Source organism: Brachyistius frenatus, unplaced genomic scaffold, assembly GCF_029030835.1.
Source record: "Brachyistius frenatus isolate BFR_SWC_R1_liver_20210118 unplaced genomic scaffold, ASM2903083v1 Contig_104, whole genome shotgun sequence".
Classification (NCBI taxonomy): Eukaryota; Metazoa; Chordata; class Actinopteri; family Embiotocidae; genus Brachyistius; species Brachyistius frenatus.
Genome location: NW_027210703.1, coordinates 1317659 through 1343397, shown reverse-complemented (window position 1 = coordinate 1343397; position 25739 = coordinate 1317659). Strand labels below are relative to the sequence as shown.

At 41.8% G+C, this 25739-nt stretch overlaps 2 protein-coding genes across 3 annotated transcripts; one reads left to right on the top strand and one right to left on the bottom strand.

The window, feature by feature from the left end:
• Positions 1-237: 237 nt before the first annotated feature.
• On the top strand, positions 238-21357 carry dpy19l1l (dpy-19-like 1, like (H. sapiens)). Its single transcript, XM_069711911.1, has 22 exons — positions 238-638; positions 1101-1125; positions 1268-1355; positions 2865-3002; positions 3548-3668; positions 4934-5027; positions 5328-5385; positions 6348-6439; positions 7430-7529; positions 8739-8816; positions 10858-10944; positions 11117-11176; positions 11734-11814; positions 12184-12285; positions 13296-13367; positions 14001-14077; positions 14721-14745; positions 15820-15939; positions 16052-16226; positions 16870-16969; positions 18490-18615; positions 18746-21357. The coding sequence occupies exons 1-22, from the start codon at positions 413-415 to the stop codon at positions 18933-18935; spliced, it is 2235 nt and encodes a 744-aa protein (XP_069568012.1). The 5' UTR covers positions 238-412; the 3' UTR covers positions 18936-21357.
• Positions 21348-25739, bottom strand: LOC138628725 (fucolectin-4). 2 transcript variants are annotated; one of them, XM_069711912.1, is made up of 6 exons: positions 25671-25739; positions 24820-24884; positions 23517-23802; positions 22602-22756; positions 21988-22267; positions 21348-21875 (listed from the first exon to the last, which is right to left on the bottom strand). In XM_069711912.1, the coding sequence occupies exons 2-6, from the start codon at positions 24881-24883 to the stop codon at positions 21725-21727; spliced, it is 936 nt and encodes a 311-aa protein (XP_069568013.1). In that variant the 5' UTR covers position 24884; positions 25671-25739; the 3' UTR covers positions 21348-21724. The 2 variants fall into 2 exon arrangements, with proteins under 2 accessions (XP_069568013.1, XP_069568015.1); XM_069711914.1 differs by having other exon boundaries at positions 24820-24887; positions 25671-25715.

Sequence of the window (25739 nt, the reverse complement as noted above, 5' to 3'; positions counted from 1 at the left end):
AAAATGTTTTAGCATGAGATAAAAAGTATTTATTTGCCAATTAAAATCCCCTCCCCAAATTATGAAGACCCCTTTATTCTACTCTGACAGCGTGTGGCGCGTTGCGTGCTACTTGCCGTTGCCACGGCGACCGCCAGAAAGCTCTCGTGCAGTGGCACCCAAACGGCCGGCAGGGGGCGCCGGCCTCACAAAGAACCGTTACGTGGGAACCAGTCGAAGCGTCACTCAGGTAGTAAAAAGGGGGCAGATCCGAGGAGCAGATCCGAGCGGATAGTGTGGAGCTTTGCTGGAGCTCAACACCCCTCGGGTTGTTGGTTTTTTTTTTCCTCCTCCCTCTTCCTCCTCCTCCCTTAAACCTCGACTCTTTCCACTGGGGGAAAAAAAAACCAAAAAAAAAAACCCAACAGCAACCATGGTGGCTAGAAACCGAAAACAGCCCTCGAAGAGTCCGGCGACCCAGACCGACCGCGACAGGAGCCCGCTGGTTTCGCCCCCCGGCGGCAGAACCACCGTGAGGCGACTCGGCAGGGACGGCAAAGCGCTCAACAGCCCGTATGCCAACGGGCTCTCGGGCATCAGACACAAGCTCGGGCTAACTCCCTCCGCAGCCGCGAAGCTGGGCACCGCTCTCCTCCTCGGTAAGTTACGGAGCGCCGGGTTTTTAGCCCCGCTTAGCTTCCGCCGAGCTAACGGGGTGCTAGCGGTGCGTCTCACCGGTAGCATTCAGCGGGTTGAAGTTATCTCCGCCACCGATCTCTCCTGGCTAACGTTAGCTCGGCCAACGGCAGCTAACAGCTGCTCCGTTATTCACTGAAATGCAATCAAAGTATGTTTTTTTTTTTTTTTTTTTTGGGCTTATGTGACACAACACATCTCCACACGTGTTAACAGGTTTTTTTTTGTTTTTTTCCAGGCAAAAGTTCAAGCTTGCATTTCTCCTCTAAATGCACATCTGTATCATTTATCCAAAGTCACCACCACCTTGTGATTTTTAACTAGTGTTTTTGTGGCATTGATATTTTCTGACCGTCTGGTCTCAGTCATGAAGAAGCATTTTGTTTTCTCCTGCAGCAGTGAAAGTTAATTCTCTCTGTCCACAGCTGCTCTGACTGGATATCTGCATTGGTAAGCTGCTCTTATCATCAACAACAAAATAACTACGGTGTTATTACTCATCCTCTGCTGCTGGGTTTACTTTGCTCCTGGCTCATATATATATCTATATATATATATATCTATATATATATATTTCTCCTCCTGTGATCAGGCATCATCTCTCACAGCTCTTCGAGAATGACAGACACTTCTCACACCTGTCCAACCTGGAGAAGGAAATGGCTTTTCGAACAGAAATGGTAAATTAAACAATGTTTTTTGTTGTTGTTGTTTTTATTGTGAATGCACCAACAACATTGTTTTGAAGCTGATGTTTACTGCTGTCAACCAATAGCTATGCATGTGTTTACGTTGGAGGAATGCTGGTGCAAGCCTATTGGAGGAAAGGTGATTAAGTTTAGTAGCTGGTTTGCGGGGCTAAACAATTACGTTTATTATCAGTTAATGAGTTGATTGTTTTATTAATCAGTACAATAATTGCATTAGGATATTCATTTGGTTCAAATTGACAGCCCGAATACAAGTCGGATGCTTTGTTTTGTTTTTGTTTTTCCCAATTAACCGTCCATAAACGTACAAGCATTCATTTTATAATTGGGTCACACAGAGGTGCCACGTAAACTCCTATTAGAGAAGCTGGAGTCTGGAAATATTTCTATCTTTGTCTGAAAAATGACATTTGAGGTTCTAACTAGGTTCACGACAAACAGCCGAATGAAAATAGGGGGATTCAGCTTTTGTCAGTTCTGCTCCAAAAGATGTGGAACAAACTACCTGTAGAAATAAAGGAAGGAAGCGAGCTCAGGAATTATTATTTTTTTAAAGAAAGATAAAAATATATCTCTTTGCTTTAGCCTTTAACTGGCTACTCCTGAAGCTGTCTTGCACTTGAACGACCAGACCTTTAAAATACATACTGCTTTATTTTATATTTCAACTTATTATTATTTTTATGATAGCTGGTAATCAATCTTTGGTCGATCAACAAATAGACTATTTGTTTCCGTTTAAAATACTGTGATTATTATGCTGGTTTGACACGAATACCGTTTATCTGTCCTGTAGAAAAAGAAACGAATGTCAAATTCTGAAGTCAACAGGTATGTAATATGTAATCGGTGTTCGGGGAAGTGAGCAACATTTTCTGAGGCAGCAGCTTTGGTGTGGTGAGTTTATTCACCCTGTGTGTCGGCGGATGGGCAGCCTCCGCTTCTCATTTATCGTTATATCATCTGAATGGACGTGATGATGCCAGGTCCATTTATTCTGAAAGATCTGAACCGTGAGAGTTAATCCTAGCGATTTAAAAAAACAAACAACAACAACAACAACAACAAAAAACATTTGGACTCTTACAGTTCAGTCCATTTCCAATTTTCACTCACTTTCCTAACTGGGATCACCACAAAAGGCAAAGTCAGTGAATGTGTGTCTTTGTGAAGTCTGTTTTTCGATCCCCTTCGCTGTAACTGTGTGAAAGCTGCTGATGTTTCACTGGCGACACCGAAGGTGAAGATCCAATCGTATGCGAACCCGGTACTTTTCTCGCCTCACCTCCCCGCTGCGATTCTACTGAACGAGCCGCGAGCCGTTGCCATCTGCTGAATTAGATCATTTCCGTTTTTTCTGTCCGTCTGCTGCCTCTTTCTCGCGGTATAATTCTGTTCGGTCTCCCTTTGCTTTCTTTTTTCTTTTTCTTTTTTCTGCACTAGTTTCATTTGTGTGACCTTTCTTCCTTTTGCTTCCAGGGTCTGTACTACTCCTACTACAAGACCATCATCGAGGCTCCTTCCTTCATGGACGGCCTCTACGTGGTCATGAACGATCGGCTGACGGAGTATCCCCTGGTCATCAACACGCTGAAGAGATTCAACCTCTATCCGGAGGTAAATGTGTATTTTTAGCATGATGTTTAAATTATTTTCCAGTCTTGTAGTGTTGCTCATCTGAACGTGCAAACATTTATTTACAAAAAAATGATCCAAAATCTTTAAAATATTTAACAGCATAAGTTGAAATCTCACTGCTCAGACCGGATCTCTGTAAATGACTTTGAATTCCTGCACAAGGCGAGATCTCTAAACAAGAGACTCTTATCTTTTACAAAAATAACAAGCGGTTTGTTGCGTGTTTCAATTTAACTTGATGTGAAGGTTTTTTTTTTTTTTTTTTTTTTTTTTTTTAGCCTTGCAGGAATACATAAAGTTTTATAGTGATTTTTTTTTTAGTGGATGGTCGGAAGTGCAGCTGGTAGCAGAACGAGCATCTGGATGCATTCAGTGCTTTTATGAACTTTAATAAACAGGTGACTCAGAGAAACGAGGTAATGCAGGTAATTAAAAGAACTTGTTTCCCAACATCGCAGACTTTGGATGGAATTACTCTTAAATCCCCGGATGCATTGTTCCGTGTAACCCCTACCCCCCTCCAGGTGGTCCTGGCCAGCTGGTACCGGATGTACACGGGTGTAACGGGCTTCTTCGGGATTCCTACGAAGACGTGCTGGTCCATCAACAGAGGAGAGGGACTCACTCCTGTGGACAGCTGCGAAGGTACAGACCGTCGCCAAAACATTGTTATTTTCCAAAGTTGTAAGAGTTATATATTCAGCAGAAGTTGTAAACAAGCCCAAATAAAATGAATCCTCACGTTGCTTTGGATCAATGTCCCAAATTGTCAATCTGTTCCTTTAATAAAAGACTTAACTGGCACAGAAGATGAAAAAATAAGCATCAAATCTCACCAGTGAAAACCTCCAACTTGTTAAATATTAGCTCGACACTCTTGTCAGTCAGCCGATCAATACATTTTCAGTGCTGTACTCGGTCATGGGTCGCATTGAGGTAAAAATAGTTCCAAAAAAAAGTCAGGTCGGTTATTGCACACAAAGCGGTTGAATAACAGCTGTAACACAGCAAAAAGGGGAACACTGTGACTATTGTAGTCGCCCTGAGGGAGTAGGAGAAGAAAAAAAAGAGGCTTTTTAACCTATTACATAGAAATCATTTTTCAATTTGCCGGCGGGACCATTTTTCTCCTTCGAGGAGTCAATCTGCTGACAGTGAACAAGCCAAAACAGTTGTCGGCTTTCCTTCGTGGAGCTGCAATCTCTGTGTTTTCTGTCAGTCAACCCCACCCCACCCCACTTCTCCTCCCTCCACCTCTGCCTCCCCCCCAGTGTACACATGCTGTTTTCACACTGTCTACATAAACCTGACACAAGCCGCCCTGCGTTTCCTGTGACTGTCAGCCGGGTTACAATATTTATGTGCGAAGTGAGCGGAGAGGGTGTTTCAATATAAAAAATTTGCGACTGTTTGGAACGAGATCCTTTTCTCTTTGTTGTTGCTGTTGTTGTTGTCGTTGTTGTCGTCCTGTGATGTGCCGTCACGTCGGCTAACCTTGTTCAGTCGCTGCAGCTGCGTCAGTCTGATGTGTGTTTAACTGATCAATTCTGCGGGCAGGAGAGGGAATAGATTGTTTTTTGGGGTTTTTTTTGGAGGTGAAGCAACGTCCGGTTGTTGACCTCCAACGGAAACACAACATCTGAGGATTCGTTTCTTTGCTGCTGTGTAACCTCAGACTTTCCCGTCCTGAACAGTCCAGAACCTGGAGATTATTTAGTTCTAATAAACCCTCACGTTTACCAGCAAATATTGTTGCATTATGGGATGATGATTCATTACTTGGATGGAGTCTCAACATTGTGTCTATCTTGTCTATTTGTGTGTGTGTGTGTGTGTGTGTGTGTGTGTGTGTGTGTGTGTGTGTGTGTGTGTGTGTGTGTGTGTGTGTGTGTGTGTGTGCGCGTTGTCAGGGATGGGCGACCCGGCGTACTTCTACGTGTCCTTCGTGTTCCTGCTGAACGGCGCGATGATGAGCCTCTTCTTCGTTTACGGCGCCTACCTCAGGTAACTCCGCCCGGCTCTCCGTCACCCTCAGATCCCCATCGACGGAGAGAGAGAGAGGATCGTTTTTCTTTTTCACGTGGTCCGTCTTATCTCTCAGCGGGCGAGCTGTCAGCGCGAGGACCCGTTTCTCTCTCTCGCTCCCCCAGATTTATGGATGTTGAAGCCTGAGACTGGGCGGGGGCGGGAGGGGGGAGAGATAACCTCCGTGAATCTCTCTCCTCGCCCTCTGCCTCCTCTTATCTAATGTACTTCTTCTTCTTTATTTCTTTCTTCTTTTTTTTTTCTTTTATTTCCCACCAGCGGCAGTCGACTGGGCGGTGTCGTGACCGCGCTGTGTTTCTTCTTCAATCACGGCGAGGTGAGCGGGACCCCCCCACCCCACCCCTCACGTATCTGTATTGAGAAGGGAGGTGGGGGGGGAGGGTCAAAACTCTGCAGCTCAAGCACGAGTACAAGTTATGGTAACATCGAGTGTAAGCTTCTGAAATGTGTAAAACTCAAAAGGAAGAAAGAAAATGGAAGAAAAGGCACTCAGAAAAGCAAAGGGTGGTTAATACGGACTCATTTCAGCCCTCAAAGGAGCTTAGAGTTGTTTTTTTGGCTGGCGCTCAAAGCTAAGTCCCTCCACCCACCCGCCTCTTTCTTCTCCTCAGTTGCCACCAGAACAAGAAAAGCAAGACGTTTTGTTTTCACAGACGTTTGTGACACGCGCGTATAAACTAGCAGGTGTTCGTCGGCGCTTTCGCCGTGTACGGAGGTGTTTGGTGACATTTCTGGAGCATCCGTGATTTCTTTTTTTCTTTTTCTTTCTTTCCCTTTTGGTTTGGAGGAAGAAGTGAGATGGTAAATTGTGTTGAGCGCTCGCGAGGCGACGAACACACGTGGAGAAGGAGGTGTTTGATTTTTATCAATCAGCTGCAGGTCAGGAAAACCTCCCCAGCGTGCCATGACATCATAGTTACGTTCAGCATTTAGAAACACTGACTTTACTTGTTAGATGATGTCATATTTATTTTTATTTTTTTCAAAGGTTAAAAAGCTGCTTTGAAAATAATAAATAACTTGCATCTGATATTTTGATTTGTTTACTCTGTAATACTGCACTGCTTTTGTTAATTCATTTTTTTGGCAGCTGCTTGAGTTACTTCGGCGTTAGAAATCCTCAGTACAGGATAAATAACGACATTTATTTATGAGCTCCGGAGGAATAAATTGTCCGTCTGCATCAGTATCTTGTTTGTTGTTTCCTCTGGGAAATTGTGTCTTTTTTTTTTTGTATTATTATTATTATTATTATTGTTGTGGCTTCACGTCAATCAGAGCACTCGTGTGATGTGGACGCCGCCGCTGAGGGAGAGCTTCGCCTACCCCTTCCTGGTCCTGCAGATGCTTCTACTCACCTACATCCTACGGTAAGCTCGCAATCTCAGCTGCTCACTTACAACTTCAAACGTAGCCTTTTGTTTTTTATTTATTTATTTTTCATTAAAACACAAACTTACTGCAAGATTTTACCATCAAGCACACATTTTCTTCAAATTGCTGAGTCATACAGTGTCCCACAAACACGGTTCAAATATTGCCAGATTCTAGACAATCCCCTCTACACAACTATAAACGGATATCTTCACTGCCAGTATTTATTGGTAAATGTAAAAACATGACAATTTCAGAAGACAAAATTATTAATTTTTTCCGTGATATAAAGGCTAATATTTAAAAAAAAAAATCTCTTAAGAATTATCAAATTAAATGATGAAAGATTTGGGTAGCCTAGACTGTCCTGAAAAAAACAAGCTATAGCACGGGTGGTTAGCGCCTATAATGACCAAGACATGAGCGAAGTGAAGGAAGCGAAGTTACTCTAAAAATTGCCGTTAGGGTTCAATGAGTAACAATGAAACATGGACGGGCATCTGGTTTTTGGTTTCTTTTCTTTTCTTCGTGTTAACAACTCGTCTCCTCGTGACTTTACAACTAAAGGAGGCTGCAGACAGTTTCTGCCAGTTCGCCCTGCGTGTTGTAATTAGCGGTGGCAAAGCGGAGAGCAGCTAAATAGTCCATCGAGGCGGGTTGTTCAGCGAGCTCAAGCACCGAAAACGTAGTAATCGTCTCGTCAGCAGGTCGAAGTCGCCTTCTGCTTCGTCGAAGCCGTGACTTCTTTTTAGCATCAGTTATTACAGCCAAACGAGGGATGACCTCCGTTTGGTTTCACCGGCTCGGTGCGTGATGCTGCAACACGGTCACGAGCGAGATTAAATGCGAGCTTGTGTGTTTTTTCTTCTTGTGTCTTAATGCGTCCTCTCTTATCTCCCCTCCTACACTCTTATTATTATTATTATTATTGCTATTGGTTTTTCTTTTTTCTCCTTTCACCCTCTATCTCCGTTCTCCCTCCGCAGGACCCGGAACCCGAGCCGGACGGCCATGGTCGCCCTGGGCGTCTCCAATTTGTGCTTCATGCTGCCGTGGCAGTTCGCCCAGTTCGTGCTGCTCACTCAGGTAAACGGGGGAGAAACGGGGAGGAGGAGGTGTGTGTGTGTGTGTGTGTGGGAGAGGGGGGGGGATTAGGGAGAAAAATAAGAGGCCTGGCGGGGGGAAGGTGCAAAGAGGGGCAGGCATTGGGTGGGATGGAAAGGAAATTGAGAAAGGCAGGAAAGGCTGCAAGGAACCAAAGACGAGGAGAATACAGTAGAAAAACACACGTGAAATCCAAAGAAGATTTTAATTGGAACGGACCGAGCTGGACGGATTCAGCTGAAACCACAACTGCGGAGCGAACAGGTCACAGGCAACATCTTCGCCCACGCTGCCCCCCACCACCACCCCTTCAAACCCCCTCAGGCCACAGCCGCTCGCTTCCGTGCAGCGATGTCGACGCACAAGCTTTTTATTTACTCCTTTTACATTCGTGAAGCCGGCTAATTGAACCCATTCGCAACGCAACGCCGACTACAGCCGCCCACGCCGTGCACTCAACGGTCTCAAGGGGAGTTTAGAAAGTCTGATTTCTGAACTGCGCTACAATTATGCAGTTTCAAAACATGATTATGACATCCATTTTGCGGCAAAGAAGGAGGAAGAATCGTTTTGATCTGCCAGTATGTTTTACACAGGATTTGACACGCTTAAATTTGACCTCTGTATTTGTAGCCATCCATGAGTGTGTACACACACGCGCACACACACACACACACACACACACACACACACACATACACATACATCCCTGGCTGTGGACAGAGCAGCTGGCGTTTTGGTGGTTTTATTAAGGACTTTCCAGTCATGCGTGTTTTTCCCTTACCAGGCGCAGGAATTGAACCGTCACCCCTTCAGTCCCGCTTTTAGATATTTAGAAAAATTGTCACATGCGTCATATTTGACAGCAGTAACTGAATTTCACATTTGAAACTCCAAAAATGCGGAAGCTTTGTTGTAAGTTGTAAACGGGAAGAAAAACCTCCCGACAGAAGGAAGGAAAAACTTTCTTTTAACAGGGAAGCACATAAACTACGCGAGCGAGGGGAACCGTATGGAGAGGGCAAAAAAACGATAAGCAAAAACCACTAAAGAGAGAAAGCGTGAAGTTATTAAGATGTAACGGTGGCATACGACTCTATGAAGCTTGACAATGACACAGTTGTTTAAATGTGGTTCGGTGTTGGGAGTTTTTCTGCAGTGCATCGCTGAGGTTTTCTTTTTGTTGTCCAGGTGGCCTCTCTGTTTGCGTCGTACATCCTGGGTTACCTCGCCGCCGCCAAGATGCAGTCCATCCTCGTTACTCACATGGTACAGTAGACGACCTCCCCAACTTTCCTACATCACTCAACCAACCAGTCGAACAAATCAGTGGCATTTTTTTCTCCCGTGCTTCTGCCTCGGTTCTCCTCTTATCTCCCCACCGCGGGATTACTTTCTCCGGCATTAACGATGCCGCCGCGCCTGTACACGAGACCCCCTTTTCTTTTCTTTTTAGCATGGGAGACGGGAGAACATTTGGGCATCTTATTTCACGACCGCCAAGGACAAAAGTATATCTGTGTTTACTCGAGATGTGTGTGTGTGTGTGTTATTCCGGCCGTTATCCCTCTTCTTCTTTTTTTTTTTTTTTCTCCACATTCTTTGCCTCCTAATCCTCTCAGCATGACAGGCTGTTAGCCAGCGTGCTGCTCCACAGATAAGGCGACGGGCCTCTGTGGTGAGATGCTGGAGATTTGTGTCAGAGGAAGGCATATGGCTCTGCATAATTTAGAGAGCTTGGCAATGGTGACTTTGTGTGTGTGTGTGTGTGTGTGTGTGTGTGTGTGTGTGTGTGTGTGTGTGTGTGTGTGTGTGTGTGTGTGTGTGTTCAAGGAAAGAATACAGACATACACACACCCAGGCGGGTGTGTGCGTCCTCTCTGACCTACAGCGCCGTTTTCGAGCTCAAGCGGTGTCGCTTGTTGCGGAGCGTGAACACGTGTTGGGCTGGAAGTGAAACCGTATTTTCATTGTGACTTAATCTGGTATTTTTTTTTTTTTTTAATTTTTATGATTAATTGATTGTTTAGCAGATGTTTAAGATGTCAAAACAATTATTGTGGAAAATTGCTCAACGCAAGTTTTCAGATCCCAAAGTGACGCCTTTAAATCCATCGAAACCCCCAAATATTCAGTTTGCAATGATGATAAATCAGAGCTGAGTAAATTAATGAACTGTATATTTTGTTAATTTGATGAAGCAAAAGTGTCATAAATTCACTCCTGGTGGTCTTCTGTGATAGTTAACAGATTTTCTTTGAGGTTTTTTTTTTTAAAACAAGTAATTCTAGGAAATTTAAAAAGTCCTATTTTATGACACTTGATAGACCAAAACATTGATTAATAAAATCATGACTAGATTAATTATGAATGACATTTTGACTGATGGCCAGAGTAACCTGAAGTGTTGCGTCCGCACTAAAAAAATTATCGGTAACCCGAATTTTCACCTCTCGTTACTCGCGCGACTAGGACCGCTCGAGTTAAATATTTCCAACTTGCGCGGACGCGAATTCGTGTCTTTTGCGTCGACTTTTGTACGTAATCGCTTCTCGGAAATAATTCGCTTTGGTCCGAAGACGCCGTAACACGGTCGGGCCCTCAGGAATGTCAGATGGACCCTCTTTACGCTATTTAATGCTTATTTGGTCTGGTTTGGATTTGTACTGCGTGGCTACCTGTTTATCCAGGATATTTAGTTATTAAACTATTCATGTGGTTCATTTAGTAAAACATCTCATCTCTTTATTGATTTACGTTTAGCTAACTTCCTTCGAGAGTGCCTGCTGGATCTCCTCGCTCGTTTAACTTCTTTTTTCCGTCGCACTTTTTCTTTTCAAAACATTTTTCCCAAATACTTCCTGCTAACTGCGTGAAATGTGCCTCCTTGATTGTAAGTGCTCCTGATTGGTTATCGCCGTCCACACAATGCCGAGCGCGATTATTCCCGCTCCTCACTGTGGGATTAAGCGTCGAGAGTTCATTGAATGGGATTATATCCCGGCTCGAGGGTGTGTATTCACAGTTTAATGCATTTGCGCGGCTTATTATTGACACTTTAATACGATCTATCTCCCGGACCCACCCTCCCGCTCGGAGAAAGAGGCAGAGATGCTATTTGAAATGTGGGAACCGTTTGTACGTGAAACCCTACAGAAGCTGTCCGAAGCCTCGGGGAGCTCAACGTCAGCCATTATTTCTAATTACACAGACAGATCACGCACATGGAGCCGCCGGGGTGGGCTATGGTGGTGAATACCGTGGCAATCGGAATGAATGTAATTTGTGTTTCCTTTCCTGCCTCCTGCAGATCACCCTCGGTGTCTGCTTCGTCCTGATGTTTGGGAACTCCATGCTCCTCACGTCCTTCTACGCCTCCTCGCTCGTCTCCATCTGGGTGAGTTCGACCCGGAGAGTCCGACATGCAGCGTGCCTTGTTCACTCGTTGATTCGGTGGGTCGGCGAGGTCTAAAACCGCAGCGCGTATATTTTGTAAGAGTTGACTGTGTTATGAGGAGAAATGGACCGAAAAGTTACCTGTTTCTAGTTTTGTTTTTTTATTATTTCAGGTGATCATCGCGTTGAGGGATCGATTCGCTCAAGTCTTCAAATCTGGCATCATCATCTGGGTATGAACAATTACCGGTCCTCTTTTTTATATATATATACATATACCTTATTGCATTACATATGTTGATAGTTTAAAGACAAAACAAGACAGAAGGTTTTTTTGAAATGGTATGAAAAAGGAAAACGAGAGAGAAGAATATACAAAAAAAACCCTCTGAAGAACACCTCAAATAAAAGATTCCTGTTTTATTTAGCTGTGGGTCTCATATTTCATCTTTTTCCACCACACATTCAAAATACTCCCAACATTTTCCTCCTTCTTCTTTTTCTGTATCGAGTTATGTTAAATAACCAAACATGGCTAAAAGCAGTCACTTCATATCAAATTTTTTAAAGTGCTTCTTACGTGTGCGCCCCCCGCGCCCCCCTCCAAAAAAATGCTATCGCTTATGAAGCCTTTAGTTTAAATTCCTGTCAGTTAGTTTGCAAAAAAGAAACAACACCAACAAATCGAAGCTGACAGGGTAAAAAATAATGTTGTTTTTTTGAATCAGTCAGAGTTTATTAGCTCACTCTCGATCGTGTGTGTGTGTGCGCACCTCTCCCTCCTCTGCAGGTCATGCAGGGTCTGGCCTGGGTCGGCTCCACGGTTCTGCTCAAATTCATGCTGTCCACGATCTTCGGTGCCTCTGATGATGTAAGCTACCTTAACAAACACTTTATACTCCTCGCGTGGTAACGATGATGCATTTGACTGAACATTATGAGTACACGACTACAAAAAGGGCTTTCATGTTTCCTAAAGGGAGAAAAGAAAATTAATTTTGACATCTATGTAAAAAAAATTTGGTAGTTGGACCCCCCCCCCCCCCCGCCCCCAAAAAAAGAAGACATCAGGAATTGGAAACGTGCAGTGGATCTGTTTTATTAAATATATAAAGGTGTAACCCACAAAAAAAGGTCATATCAAACAATTAAGAACATTTTCAAATGCATTGAAGAATGTAAAAGTCAAGATTTTTTAATTTAGTTTTAAAATACAAAGTTTTTTGTGTGTCTTTTCCAGGCTCACATCAGCGGACTAATCAAGTCCAAGTTCACGAGCTACAAGGACTTCCACACGCTGATGTACACGTGTGCGGCTGAATTCGACTTCATGGAGTTGGAGGTAAAAGTTTGTTTCCGATCAGAATCTCTCTTCCTCCCAATCGAGAGCTGATATTTATCTTCGCGGCTCTCACAGCGGGGGGGCAGCGTGTCGAAGGAAGCAGGTCTGTGCTCTGAATGTTGACAGGAAACAGAAACCTGGCAGCTTATCTTTTCTGCTGAGTTGTGTGCGAGACGGCGGCCTGGTTTTGAGTTTGTGTTAACTGAGCATCACGGAGCAACTAATGCAAGCCGTCAGAACTAGCTGACTCGACAAAAATACCATGACTCGGCTACAATCAGTCCAGAGTTGACAAACTAAGGGCAAAAAGAGACCACACATTAGTTTAATGAAGAAAAACACAACCGTTACACTGGCTTCTTCTTATATTTAGCATTTTAAAGTTCTTCGATTCGTTCCTTAGTCACTTCATGGCGTTGCACCGAGCTGTCTATCAGAAATGTTTTGAATTTTTTAAGCAGCAGAAAGGCCCATTGTATCCGCTCATGCTGAAAATATTGATATTTTAAGACAGGCAAAAATATCTGTTTATGTTGTAATTTTCATAATATACATTTTGTAATGTCTTGGTCCTTGATGCTTTTATTTCCCAATTCCTTTTCAATTAACATTTCACATTTGTATTGTGAGCTATCAAATCTATTTTATGCACTATTTTAGAAAATCGTATAATTCCCTGTTGTTTTAACTGCTCTCTAAACTGCTTTCTACTCACCTTTTTTTTTTTGATTGTTGTATCGTTCAATTAATTATTATTAACTAATTCTTCTAAAGTCATTTTTAAGTATTATATTCACATTTAAAAAAAATCACGCTCCTTAAACGACATTCAACTTGTGTGGAAGTCTGAAGTCTCTATAAAGTCTGATTGGTTGATTGATTGATTGATTGATTGATTGATTGTTGTAAATGTACTTCAGTGTATATATATATATTTTTTATTTTTTTTAATCATTAGTCATCCCGTCTCTGTCCTCTACCTCACTCTGTTTCTGTCTCTCCCCCTCAAGACGCCTCTCCGTTACCTCAAAACGTTGCTGCTGCCCGTCAACGTGCTCGTGGTTGCTCTCATTGCCGGCAGGGTGAGTCTTCTCGACAAACACTTGTTTTCAATGCAGCGTAACAAATTGAACAAACAAACAAAAAAAACACGTTGACTACATAAAGTCGGACAACAAAGCAAACAGAGGCTGCAGTATGAAACCTCTCATCTCCCCTTTCACAATAAAACAGCAGGCGGTCAAACTCGAAGATCGAATCTTGTCTCGCCTGCTCTGCTTGCTGCTTTTTCTACCACCTGAAATAGAAGAAAACACTTTTATTTTTAATTCGGGTTATATTCTTAAACTCATGTTGTTTTATTTCTGTTGACATATACATGTGTATATTTAAGTATTACGAAAGAAAAAAAAAAAAAAGGTGAGATTTGACACCCGAACCGTTTTTAGAGAGGAAACATCAGAGGAAAATATATTTGAGGGATCGGCTCTTTATGTAGTTTAATCTTATTATGTCTTGCCCACGCTAAGCTAAGAATACATGAATTGATTTGACAAAGCATGGTGTGCAGTACATGAGCAGGCTGTTAGGTGTGTGTGTGTGGGGGGGGGGTATTCTGGGACAAGAAATGTGTTACACAGAGCTGGAAACGAGGCTTAAGAAAGGAATATCCTCTTCAGTTTTTTAATTTCATTATCACCGTTTGTCCTCTACAGACTGTCCAGGATATCGTCCGCTTCCTGAAGCAAGGAGGGAAGACGTCCGTCAATACTGACGACGATGAAGCTGCGGGGTGATGCTTCCTTGCCTGCTGATTTTCACTGTAGCAACAGTTTTAAATAGAAAAATATGACTTATTATTTTTTAAATAATCTCTTTAAAATCCTCAGTGAACTACCCTGGATGTGGTTTTTCTTCTAATAGCGGAAGTTAATGGCTGTAAAATCTCTAAACAAAACTACCAACAAATACAAATTCTTGGCAAGAAAAGCCAAATTCACAGATACACCAACGTTAAAAGCTCTAGTTTGAGTCTGGTGTTAAGCCACTTTGATAATGCTGCTACTTTTTGGGGGTTTTGCAGCTCCTTTCAGGCTCGAAAAAACAAATTGCAAAATATGCTAGTGAGATTTGTTTTAAAGCCAGCCCCTCGCACACATCTTGATGCAGTTCATTTTATAAAATTGAACCTTCCTCTCGTGGATGAAAGGGTGGTGCAAATGAAGGTGGGTATTTCCCACAAGATCGTGCACAAACCTGCAACTCCCCTGTTTATTCAGTTATTTAAACTTAGTAGAAAATAGTTCCATTTATAAAACGTTTGTTTAATGTCGTGACAGATAATACTCATTATTCTCATATTTCGAGTTGTAGTACGTGATTTAGTTTTGAGTGGGCAGCTGAATTCACGTGTTCTCGTCTGTTCTGTGTTGCAGGTCTGAAATAGTCGCAAAAGGAGAGGTGAGAAAAATGCTTTTCGCTTCCTTTATATAGATAAATAGCTCCAGATTTAAGCACCATCACCTCCACGTGAACTTACAGGCGTTGGTTTTTTTTACAGTGTCGCTACATTTTTCCAGACCTGTTTTTTTTTTTCTTCTTCTTCTTTCATTGAATTTCTTCAGTGCAGTGAAGTCGCCTCGTTTTGTCATGTCCCTAAGTGATTTTCATCCCTTTTCTCATTACTGAGAAATGAAAGGCAGTTTTTGTTTCCCCCCCCCCCCCTTTCTGCATTGAAATCCCACTCGGCTGCCTTTTTCATCGGCGTACTCTCCAGCTGCTTCGTGTCATTCTTCTGTAATATCGCTCCCCGGGGGAGGGGGGGGGGGTGCTCAGGTGTTTTATCCACCAGCTGCAGTGCGTGGAAGTTTTTTCAGTTCCCCACACACACGATAGATAGATAGATAGATAGATAGATAGATAGATAGATAGATAGATAGATAGATAGATAGATAGATAGATAGATAGATAGATAGATAGATAGATAGATAGATAGATAGAAACTAAAACAACTTTTTTGTATACAAAAAAAGCACAATTTCTAATTTTTTGATTTGCAGTCCATGTAGTTAAGTTCCAACCTCCGTCAGATGTGACAGGCTTTCAGTATTTAAATGTGTTTGCGTTTTACTTTCGCAAACAGCCTTAATTTGATCCATAATTTATCCATATGTAATGTTCAATCCAAAAAGCTTTTATTAAATCTCAGTTTGATGTCGTGATAATCCGCTCACCTTTTTTAAGTTCTCGAAGAGAGAAACGACAAACAGGAGATGAAACATCATTACAAACGGAATATTTCAAGTCAGGTACTCCAGAAATATGATTTTTTTTTTTTTTTTTTTTTTGGGTGAAGCTGTGTTGATATTTGTCTGTGATTCGCTGCCCCGGCTGACTTTGATCCCGGTTAGATGATTAAGGTCTTGTATTTTTGTTTGTTTTTTGTTTTCCTCCGTGGCCTCCTGTCAGCTCTGATCAGATCTTCGTGTGTGTGTGTGTGTGTGTGTGTGTGTGTGTGTGCGTGTCGCTCAGCAGCTGGTGTACCACAGCCTGCAGCTGGTGGCCTTCACCGTGCTGGCCGTCCTCATCATGCGCCTGAAGCTCTTCCTGACGCCGCACATGTGCATCATGGCCTCGCTGATCTGCTCCAAACAGGTCGGTCTCTCAAGTCCCCCCCCCCAAAAAAAAACCACCATATAATTTTTTTTTAAAAACATAAAAAAGTGTATTGTTCTCTCTCTCTCTCCCATCGTGTCCTCCCCGTCAGTTGTTCGCCTGGATCGGGGAGAGGTTCAAGCACCAGGTTGTGGTTTTTGCAGTCCTGGCTATCATGGCCGTGCAAGGGGTGGCCAACCTGCAGGCCCAGTGGGCGATCATCGGGGAGTTCAGCAACGTGCCGCAGGAGGAGCTGCTGGACTGGATTCAGGAGAACACCAGTCCCGGTGAGTCCCGATTATCCCGGATGATCGCAGAGTCTCGAAGGATACGTTTACTGCAGGCTGGGTCTCTAAATATTTACCGTAGCTGCAATGCGCCAAAGAGAGCTGCTGGGCTCCGCCGCTGGGAGAGCGAGAGTTGATGCGCTGCGGGCAAAGCTGCTTAGAAATATGGATGAATTCAGAAAGCGTTTTTCCATCTGAGATCTGATACCTAAAGAAAACCCAGAAATCAACGTGTTTTCGTGCCCTTTTTAATTTTATTTTGTTTAACACACTCAGCAAACACACAGATTCTTCTGTCCGGCAGCAGTTAGTGAAAAATAAACACTTTTATTTGGTGTTCAGGAAGCAGCTGCAGCTTCTTGCCTTAACTTGAAAATTCCTTTTCTGGTCAGTGGCCCCGCCCCCTTCCCCTACGTAACCAGGATGGCGACCGTTTAGGGTTGGAAAGCGTACCAGCGTTTCCAGACTTCTTCTTGTTTTGTTTTTGGACCGTTTTAACTGCGTCATCCTGGTACTTTGTAGTTCACTGCAATGTTTCTGTACTCGACTCGAAATAGTGAGCGTTAGTACACTTACGAAGAATAGAAAAGTGAAAGTGATGATAAATCTTCTCAAAAACATTGTGTGTGCGTGTGTGATACAGACTCGGTGTTTGCCGGCGCCATGCCCACCATGGCCAGCGTGAAGCTTTCCACCGGTCGGCCCATCGTCAACCACCCGCACTACGAAGACGCTGGTCTGAGGTCAGTTTGGATTCACAGCTGCTCTTATTCTCAGATAGCAAAGAGGAAAAAAAGAAAAGAAACAAAATGTTTGACAAAGTATCTTTCATCATATTCGGTTAGAAGGCATTGAGCTAAAAAAAAAAAAAAAAAAAAAAAAAAAAAAGGAGTCATGATCAGGATTTGATGTTTAAAAGTGTGGAAAATAAAACTCGGCGGCGATTCACTGGTTTGGGTGTTTATCTCAGTTCCTGGTTCAGTTTCCTCCTTCTGAATTCAGTATTCTGAACACTTTATGGTCTCTTGTTCCTGCCGGTTAAACAGCTCACGGCTTCATTAAGCAGGAGGAGTTGAGGCCATTAAGAAGGTAGCATTATTTTGGCCTTATTTTGTCCGTTTCTTTCTGCAACTTTGCTGTCGGCAGCACAATCAGCAAAGTAAAGATCTCAGCGCAACATAATACTCGGTGGTTCGACAGCTTTGGAAGCAGCTGTTTCACTGAAGGACGCGGCAGTCTGTCAGGAGAAGGAGGCGCAGAAGTGGAGAGAAAGAAATCAGGGTTGAATCTGCGATTGCGTATTAATGTGGCCAAATCTAAAATTTAAATGGAAAGTAAATAAGCGAACAGACATTCAGAGCAACTGGACTTTTTTTTTTTTTCCTGAATCCACCAGCTCTCACCCAAAAGGCTTCTTCAGTTCGACAAGTCTTTCGGATGAAAGACGAAATGTCTCCAACAAACTAAAAGAAGTCCAGTTGCCTTTGGATAAAACGGACCATTACCTTCACGGAGACATTGAGAGCCTTTCTTCGCATGTTAATGCGCAGTTGCTTTCAGATTTTTATGACTTTAAAAAAATAGTTTATGTGGCATCTGCAAAGCTTTGAGCACCTCAATACATCAATACTGCCAGTAAAAAGTTTCATTTTTAACCTTGGCAACACGTCACTGTGGTGTTATTTTTTTTTTTTTTATGAGTTAAATATACAGTCAACATCATCTCTGACAGTTTGTTTTTCCAGAAAATAATTTTCTTGGAAAAAAACCTTTTTTTTTTATTAATAAAATGTGTAATTTTCCTAGGAGTGGTAAAACTTGATTATAACCTCGCAAGTAAATTCCAAGAGAAATTGCCTTTTTTTTTATATATACAATGCTTCATATAATAAGAAAGCGAGAAAGAAGCCAAACAAATGTATTCTTTTTGGAATTAAATATGATTAAAGTCATTTAAAACTGCATGAACATGAAACATACTGCTCTGTCATGGCTGTTTTTTCAGGACTGCAAAAAAAAAAAACAAAACTGGAATTCATCCAAATATTTAGAAGATCAAAGAGCTCGCTGGCTTTGATTCCTTCGGTCCACTTTTCTTTTGGTTTGATTCAGTCACTCCTCAAATTATGAGCGGTTTATGACACCTGTTATAATACGCATCACGTGCGTGTTTTTTTTTTTTGTCGTTTAGTTATTTTTGAATTTGAATTTGACTGTGAAATATGCCTCTTATTCTTTGTGATGTTTCTGTTCTTCCTCAAAGGGACAGAACCAAGCAAGTCTACTCCATGTACAGCCGCATGTCTGGAGAAACCGTAAAGGGGAAGCTGATGAAGCTGGGAGTGGACTTCTTCGTCCTGGAGGATTCTTGGTGCACCAGGCGAACCAGGTACCTCGAAAACCCACTGGTGTGCCCCCCCCTCCCCTTTCACAAGAGAACCAACAAAAATAGAAAATACAAATAAATCCTGCTTCTAACGGACATGTTTTTTTCTCATTCCTCTTTTTCTTTCTTTAAGGCCCGGGTGCAGCATGCCAGAGATCTGGGACGTCGAGGACCCCAAAAATGTCGGTAAAATTCCACTCTGCATCCACATGTCCAGGAACTCGCGACCCCACTTCGTCACCGTGTTCTACAATGACATTTACAAAGTCCTCAAAGTCCTCAAAGTCCCCAAAGTCCCCAAAGTCCCCAAAGAGCTCAGATAACATCGCCCGGAGACGGACGGGCTCGGCATCCAAACTGTCCACCACTTCTTTTCTTTCATGGTCGCTAACTGCCGTTGCTGCTTTTTTTCTTCTTTTTTTTTTACTTCCCAAAACTCAACCCCCTCCCCCCCGTTCCCCTTCTTTGCTCTGATTCACTGAGCGGTGGACTAAAATAGGTCAGACCACACAAACAGTATGCCTTGAGTTTGAACCCTTCTCGGTGGCCTCGCAGTTATCAGTATTTCTTTTTCCAGTGTCCATCACCCGCGGCGTCCTCGTTTACGCTCCTGTCGGCGTCCAAACGAACGCCAAAAGGTGTCGTAGCTCCTCGTTCCGCTCGTTGCGTCGGTCCGTTACTTAGATTCCTTTGACGGACGCCGTTCATACGACTGTATTTTTTTTTTTTTTTTTTTTTTTTTTTTTACAGTGTAGAATCAAAAATTCTTTGGGTTTTTGCTTCATAAGTGAAAAACTTTGTCTGGCAGGACCAATCATATACTGTGAAGCAATACCCTTTGCAAACTTGACAAAAAGCTGACTTCTTCTATTCAATGTAATGCACAGTGCAAAGATTTTTTTCAGTAGTATACTATTTTTATAATTTATTTGTGTGAGCGTTTTTATGCAACTTTGAGGTGTTTTCTTTTAAAGCAAAAACTGTGTTTTTACGAGGCTCGGGAATCCCCGGAGAAAATGTTGTTCTTGTGTTTGGAAGCTTTTTTCAAAATCTTTTTTATACATATCATTCAGCATCGGTGTTTAGACTGAATTCACTCACCAAGATTTTGAACAAAATTTCTCACGGTGGAAGAGCTTTTGTTCCTTAAATCAGTTGTAATTAGTTTATAATATAGTTTTTTATGGCCAAACAGAGTAAAAAAAAAAGAAAAGAAAAAAAAAGAACAAGTAGATCCCTCCAAACTGCCCTGTTCCAACTTTTTTGTAAATACCCAAACTCTTTTTGTAAAATACTGTACGGCCTTTGAAAGGTTCTTTGTGCTTCTTGACTTATTGTTTGTTGCCAAAGGAAGTCTCGTTTTTAAAGCTGCATATTCAGGGTACTGTAGCACATTAAAGACGTTTTTCAGTGATTTGAAAGCCGTCAATTTGTGAGTTCTGTAACCGCCAAATCTGAACTAATCGTAGCAATGAATTTTATGTAAATGTTAGCGGCCGTTAGGTTTCTTTGGCGGGCCGCGTTTAAATAACTTCGACACTTTAGGAAATGCCCTCTGCAGATTGTTGCTGACAATTAGATGAGAAGGAAAATATCGCTTTTATGTCTGTGCGGTTAATATTGCAGTTCATATTTGACGGACGTGAGAGCGGTATCGATCATCTCACCGAACCTTTGGCGAGAAAACTGAACGAGCTCGTCTCCCAAAATGTTAGACTGTTCCTTTAAGAGGGAGGAGCCTCCGCTTTGGGGGAGTGGCAACGGAACTTACTCAGCCGATAATGAGGTCGCTGTTCCGCGTTTCCTTTTTCAACACGACTACTTATCAAATGTACCATGACGGGGTTTTTAGCTAAAACAAATAAATAAAGACGTGACGTTTTTGTGGTTTTAACGTACTTTTATTTCCGTAAAGTACGACGTTAGTAATGAGGATTACATCCGGAGGAGATTAATGAACAAAATGGAGCTTCTGTGAAACGAGATGTGCCGAAGCGAACAAATCGCAGAGTCCATCAGATTTCCGTTTGTTTCTGGTTGTTTTTTTTTAACTCGTATGAAGGCTCGCGGTGTTTTAAGTGCCCGTTTTTAAAGAGTGGTGCTGTTGTTACATTTCACCAAACAGTTTGTTCCTGTCAGGCCTACGTGTGTTTCAGATGTCTTTTATAATATTTGTCTATTTTGTCTGTATTTAAAAAAAAAAAAAAAAAGAATTAAAATAAAAAAATGTTTGCCATTGTTCCCGTGGCTCTCTATGGGGTCATGCACACTTTGCGCTCTCCGCCTCCGTTGTAGAGCTCCATGGAAACGAGGAGTTGCACAATACGGTGCGTTTTGGGGCAAAAAGCACAAGGCTTTCCAAAAATAAAAACTTTCCACTAAAATCTATTTAAACATTGAGAACAAATCAAATAAATTAGCCAACAGCACTCTTTAATCACTGAAATACTCATCCTTGCACGCAATTTGGTTTCTGTGTACGAGTCTAACTTTCTGGAAACTCGACCAGCTGAAAGCAAACAAACCATGATGAAGAATTATCCTTTAACTTCTATTCAGTAATGTTTTCTTAACTCACAGCAGTTCCACTCAGATTTTTTTTTTTCTCTACAACCCGTCAAGTTTTTTTGTCTTGCAAAAAAATACAAATAAATCTGCAGCTGAAATTTTTAATAATCTACTGTGACAGGAAAATGAAAACCCTCGTAAATTCAATAAAGCAGAAACATGTAAGGCTCTTTTATTTTTTTTATTTTACTTTGCTTCAGAAGAGATAACTGCGTAGTACAATCACAAGTTCAGAATCAAAAATAGCATTCGATATTGAAATGTAGATGGAATAAGAGGACACATTTTGGCTGCTGTATTGATGTACCGAATGTTTCAAATTGATCTTACGCATGATTTAACCTGCTTAAATCACACAGTGCTCTTTTTTTTTCTTTCTGCAGGTCTCATTGAAATTACCAAGCGCGCCGTTATTTGAGGCGCAGAGTTATTGCGCTGACATAACTGCGTTTCTTGATTATATTGAAGCTTAAGCTGTGATTAGAATTTTTTTTTGGTTAACATGAGTACACGTGAAAGCAAAATTTTTGTTACTGTTTTCGACCTAATCCAGCCTCGAGCCGTACACCTCGACCTCGCACAGAGTCAGGAACTCCTCTCTGTCGGGGATGACGATGTTAACGTAGCGGCCGTCCATCCCGTTACACTGGTATTTACCGACCGCACCTGCCGAGATTCTTGTGATCACGGCACACCTGGCGGAAGAAACAGAAAATATAGAAGAGGTTCAAAATGGATCGGAATAAATACACAATATTTGGAGATTAACATACGGGCTTTGCCTAAATTAACAGTCTCTAAACTGACCTGGGATTGGTGTTGCCACTGGTTTCCAGGGAATCTCCAATGTGGATCTCGGCTCCATTTAATCGGTCCGAGGCCTCATCTCGGTTGACGATTTTAACGGTAAACACTTTATGTGTTTTGCGCAGATCCAGTCGCCACCAGGGGCCGACCTCGTTCGTGGTGTGAGTGCAGGACGCCTGCTCCCACTTGGAGTTACGATTCCCATCTATGGCATTATACGCAATGCCAAAGGTATACAATGATGACTGCGTAGCTTTTCCTTGGAGTGCCAGGTTCTCTTCTGCAAAAGAACAGGGTTGAGGGATAACGTTTTTAATGTTGTATTCAATTTATCGGGGGACATTTTTTTCTTAAACACGTCAACCTGTGGTCATGGATTTTTACCAATGTCAAAATTACTGCTGACACCTGTGTGTGGTTATCTATACAAAAAAAAAAACAATCACAACAAACGGAACAATTATTGTTCAATTATTTGCTGTCATAATGTTAAATAAAAGCAGAATTAACCATCTTTTAAAATATCAAACCCGTTTGCACATGAACCTGAAAATACTTGAGTTTATAGATAAACTGAGAATAGCTTTATTTTTGCCAATAGCTCCAATTCTCACCGGTTGGGGCGTGGTACCCGTAGACTTCCACTTCGCAGAGCGTAAGGATCCTATTTGTACCAGGTAGAGACAACATCACGTAACGTCCCTCCACATGTTCAGTCAAAGTCACGGCGATCGATTGGCCGGCACCAATGTTAGGAATTGTACCAACCCTAATCAATAGAGACAGAGAGAGAGAGTTTTCCATGGCAGCAGTTGACGGACATTTGAGACAAAGCAATGCAAATTACTACAAATGCACAACAGTAAAGGTCTTTACACAAGGAGAGGGAATTTTTCTTTCGTGCTTGTCAAAATATATTTTTTTTTAACCCTTTTTATTTTGAGTAGTTTCACACAGAACCACTGATTGTATATAAAAGTGTTCGTAGCTTCCGGGTCTGAAAAATTAGTTAGATGCGGAAGTGCCTTAAGCTGCAATACCACCGAGGGCCACTAGAGGTCAGCTCCAAAAAACCTCCGACTCCGTAGACTCCCATTCAACTCTTGGAATTCTCAGGTCAATAAAATTTCTCTACGAGTTATCTCAGTCTTGCTAACGAGATTCGCTCCTTCTTATCAGTTTTCCACCTGGAAATAATCCCGTCATTAGTTATAAAATAAAAAGCTTCCAAAAGCCATGATTTTGGGAGGCGTGTCTGTTTGATTGACAGGTTACAACTATCGGCAGGCAGGATGTAATATCGCCGGGTTTCCAGTCAGATCCACCGCGATGAACACAGACTGTCTATAAAATGGACATAGCTTCCGTATCTGAAACATTAGGCCAATGCAGTAGTGCCTTAAGTTGCAATACCATCTAGGGCCACTAGGGGCTGGCTCCAAAAAAAGGCTCCGGCTCTAAACAAAAAAAAAAAAAGGAAAGGCAAAATAAATGTCCACATTTCTGGATATTCTCTCATATTCACTCACTTTGGGTTTTGGAAGCCATTGTTTTGTAAAGAGTTGCCTATGCGGATCTCCACCCCGTTGAGCCTTTGTTCGCAGCAGTCTCCCCTGTTTGTGACGATGACCTCGGTGACGACGTAGGACTCCAGCAGGTCCACTCTCCACCAGGGGTTGTTCTGCTCATCGGTGTGCGTGCACGACCCGGCGTGGAAGTCAGATTCACGGTTTCCATCGATCGCGTTGGAGGCAGATCCAAAGACGTTCTCGTAACGGTTCGACTGGGTCGCTTTCCCACGCAAGGCCACGTTTTCTGTGAGTTAGGGACCGCGGCGCGGACATGACACTTATAACAAGCAGAAAACACAAACAAAGTGCAGAAATACACAATTGTTGCATTTTACACTGAAAAAAACGTAACTTTTCAGAGGATATCGTTAACGTTGCTGCCGGGTTTCTAATTATCGTGGAGTTACTTATTTTGTGACCTTTTCTTCTTCTTTTTTTTTATGGCTACACGGATGCTAGCCTGAAACACCAAATACACTTGCTAGGCTTCCAGAAAACACCTGACATTCCTTCTGAATCAAAATGTTAAACTGAACTAGATTTAAGCCGTTGACTCGTTTCCCTACGCAAGATTGTTAAAATCAAAAGATTTCTCACTGACTGACGGCATCGGCTTTTAAAAACTTGTCATTCTTATTACTCCTTTTGTTCTCGATAAATAATTTATGTTTCAGCACAGTTTAAGTTCCGTTTTCTTCATCGGGTAAAAAATAAATCAGTCTTTTTAAAATTCAAACTCAAGATACTGTTTTATTTATATGAACGTGTTTAAAATTATATCAATTTCACTCATATTGAGCCTGACATAGTTGGTATCTTTGGAAACTTTGTGATCTGCTCAATAATTTAAAACCCTTTTGTTTTGTGGGTTTGAACGTGGATTAAGATGTTTGCAATGACGCTGCTTGTTATGAGGTCAAACTGCGTTGCACAACAATCCTGCCGTTTCAGGCAAGTTTTGCAGAAAAGAGGAAGCTATTCTGCAAAATGACATTCAGAGTGCAGACAGCAGAAAAACATTTTTAAAAAAAAAAGTGCATCCATTTATTGGTTTAATTTTGAGGCCGGCCAACATCAGTTCATTTGCTGATTAATATGTTTTCTTAGGAAGAAAATAACTACCACGTCAAGGAATTTGAAGCAAAAGCCAGGCAGTTCAAATGTCATGATAACGCAACAGACCTACATCCACCTCTTTTTATTTCTAACCCGCCCGTTTCATATTATTACACATAATCATAATCTCTCAGATCACACGTACTGTAAGCGGAAGCCGGGCTCGTGGCGGGGAGGAGCAGCAGAAGGAAAACGATGAGTTTCATCATTCTGCTGGAGACAGATGTCATTAACGCACAATATATAAATATTTATATTTCTTTTCCCACGTTACAAGTTAGAAATGCATCAAATTTGCATTGTGGAGGAGCAATTATAACTAATGTGGAGACAATGCATTTGTTAATGTGGCAAAGAAATATATATAATTATTTAAACCACTAACATCAAATATTCATGACTAAAAAGTCTCTTCAAACCAATAAGAGCAGCTCAGACAAGAACACATGTAAATCGTAATCGTTTTTTAGATTTGAAAAAAGGATGCTGCAAATGATGACCGTGATTATTTAATCAATTAATTGGTTTGAGGTCATCTTATTTAAAGTGGTGTCCCTTTTGAAAATTCACTCAGAACAGGATAAGCAATCGAGCCCAGATTGAAATGATCCGAGCGTTGAATGACTTTCTTCAAAAAGGTAGCCCAGATTTTAAAGTGCAAATCAGCAATTTCTTTGCAATTACAGCATTTTTGTGAATCCCCAAAAAAGTTACAAAAAACTACTAATGGTTCTAATATTGGACCCTAAAAACATCAATTCAATTAGTCTAATAAATTATCAATTGGAAATTTTTTATTATGAATTCATCTATTTTATGTGTAGCTGTAAATATTGCTCATTTCAGATATTTTTGGTGGTTATTTGCCTCCGTAGGCTGCAGAGATTCATGCATATACAGGATACTGCTGTATACAAAGTCTTTTGTAAAGAGAGAAAGTGACAAAAGTGACCGCGCTAAAACGATCTGTTGCAGCAAAGAAAAGAAAAGTGTCACCTGGAGATCCGGACAAAGTCAAGGCTTTCTTCCTGGATTCGGATGATTTAACAGAAATGAGAAAAAGCC

Excerpts from the sequence above, each read along its gene's own strand:
- LOC138628725 (XM_069711912.1), bottom strand. The coding sequence starts at position 24,883 with ATGATGAAACTCATCGTTTTCCTTCTGCTGCTCCTCCCCGCCACGAGC. Across the intron at positions 22,268-22,601 it reads CGGGTACCACGCCCCAACCG|AAGAGAACCTGGCACTCCAA; the intron begins GTGAGAATTGGA and ends GTTCTTTTGCAG. Across the intron at positions 21,876-21,987 it reads AGTGGCAACACCAATCCCAG|GTGTGCCGTGATCACAAGAA; the intron begins GTCAGTTTAGAG and ends TTCTTCCGCCAG.
- dpy19l1l (XM_069711911.1), top strand. The coding sequence starts at position 413 with ATGGTGGCTAGAAACCGAAAACAGCCCTCGAAGAGTCCGGCGACCCAG. Across the intron at positions 1,126-1,267 it reads CTGACTGGATATCTGCATTG|GCATCATCTCTCACAGCTCT; the intron begins GTAAGCTGCTCT and ends TCCTGTGATCAG. Across the intron at positions 13,368-14,000 it reads TTGCTCTCATTGCCGGCAGG|ACTGTCCAGGATATCGTCCG; the intron begins GTGAGTCTTCTC and ends TGTCCTCTACAG.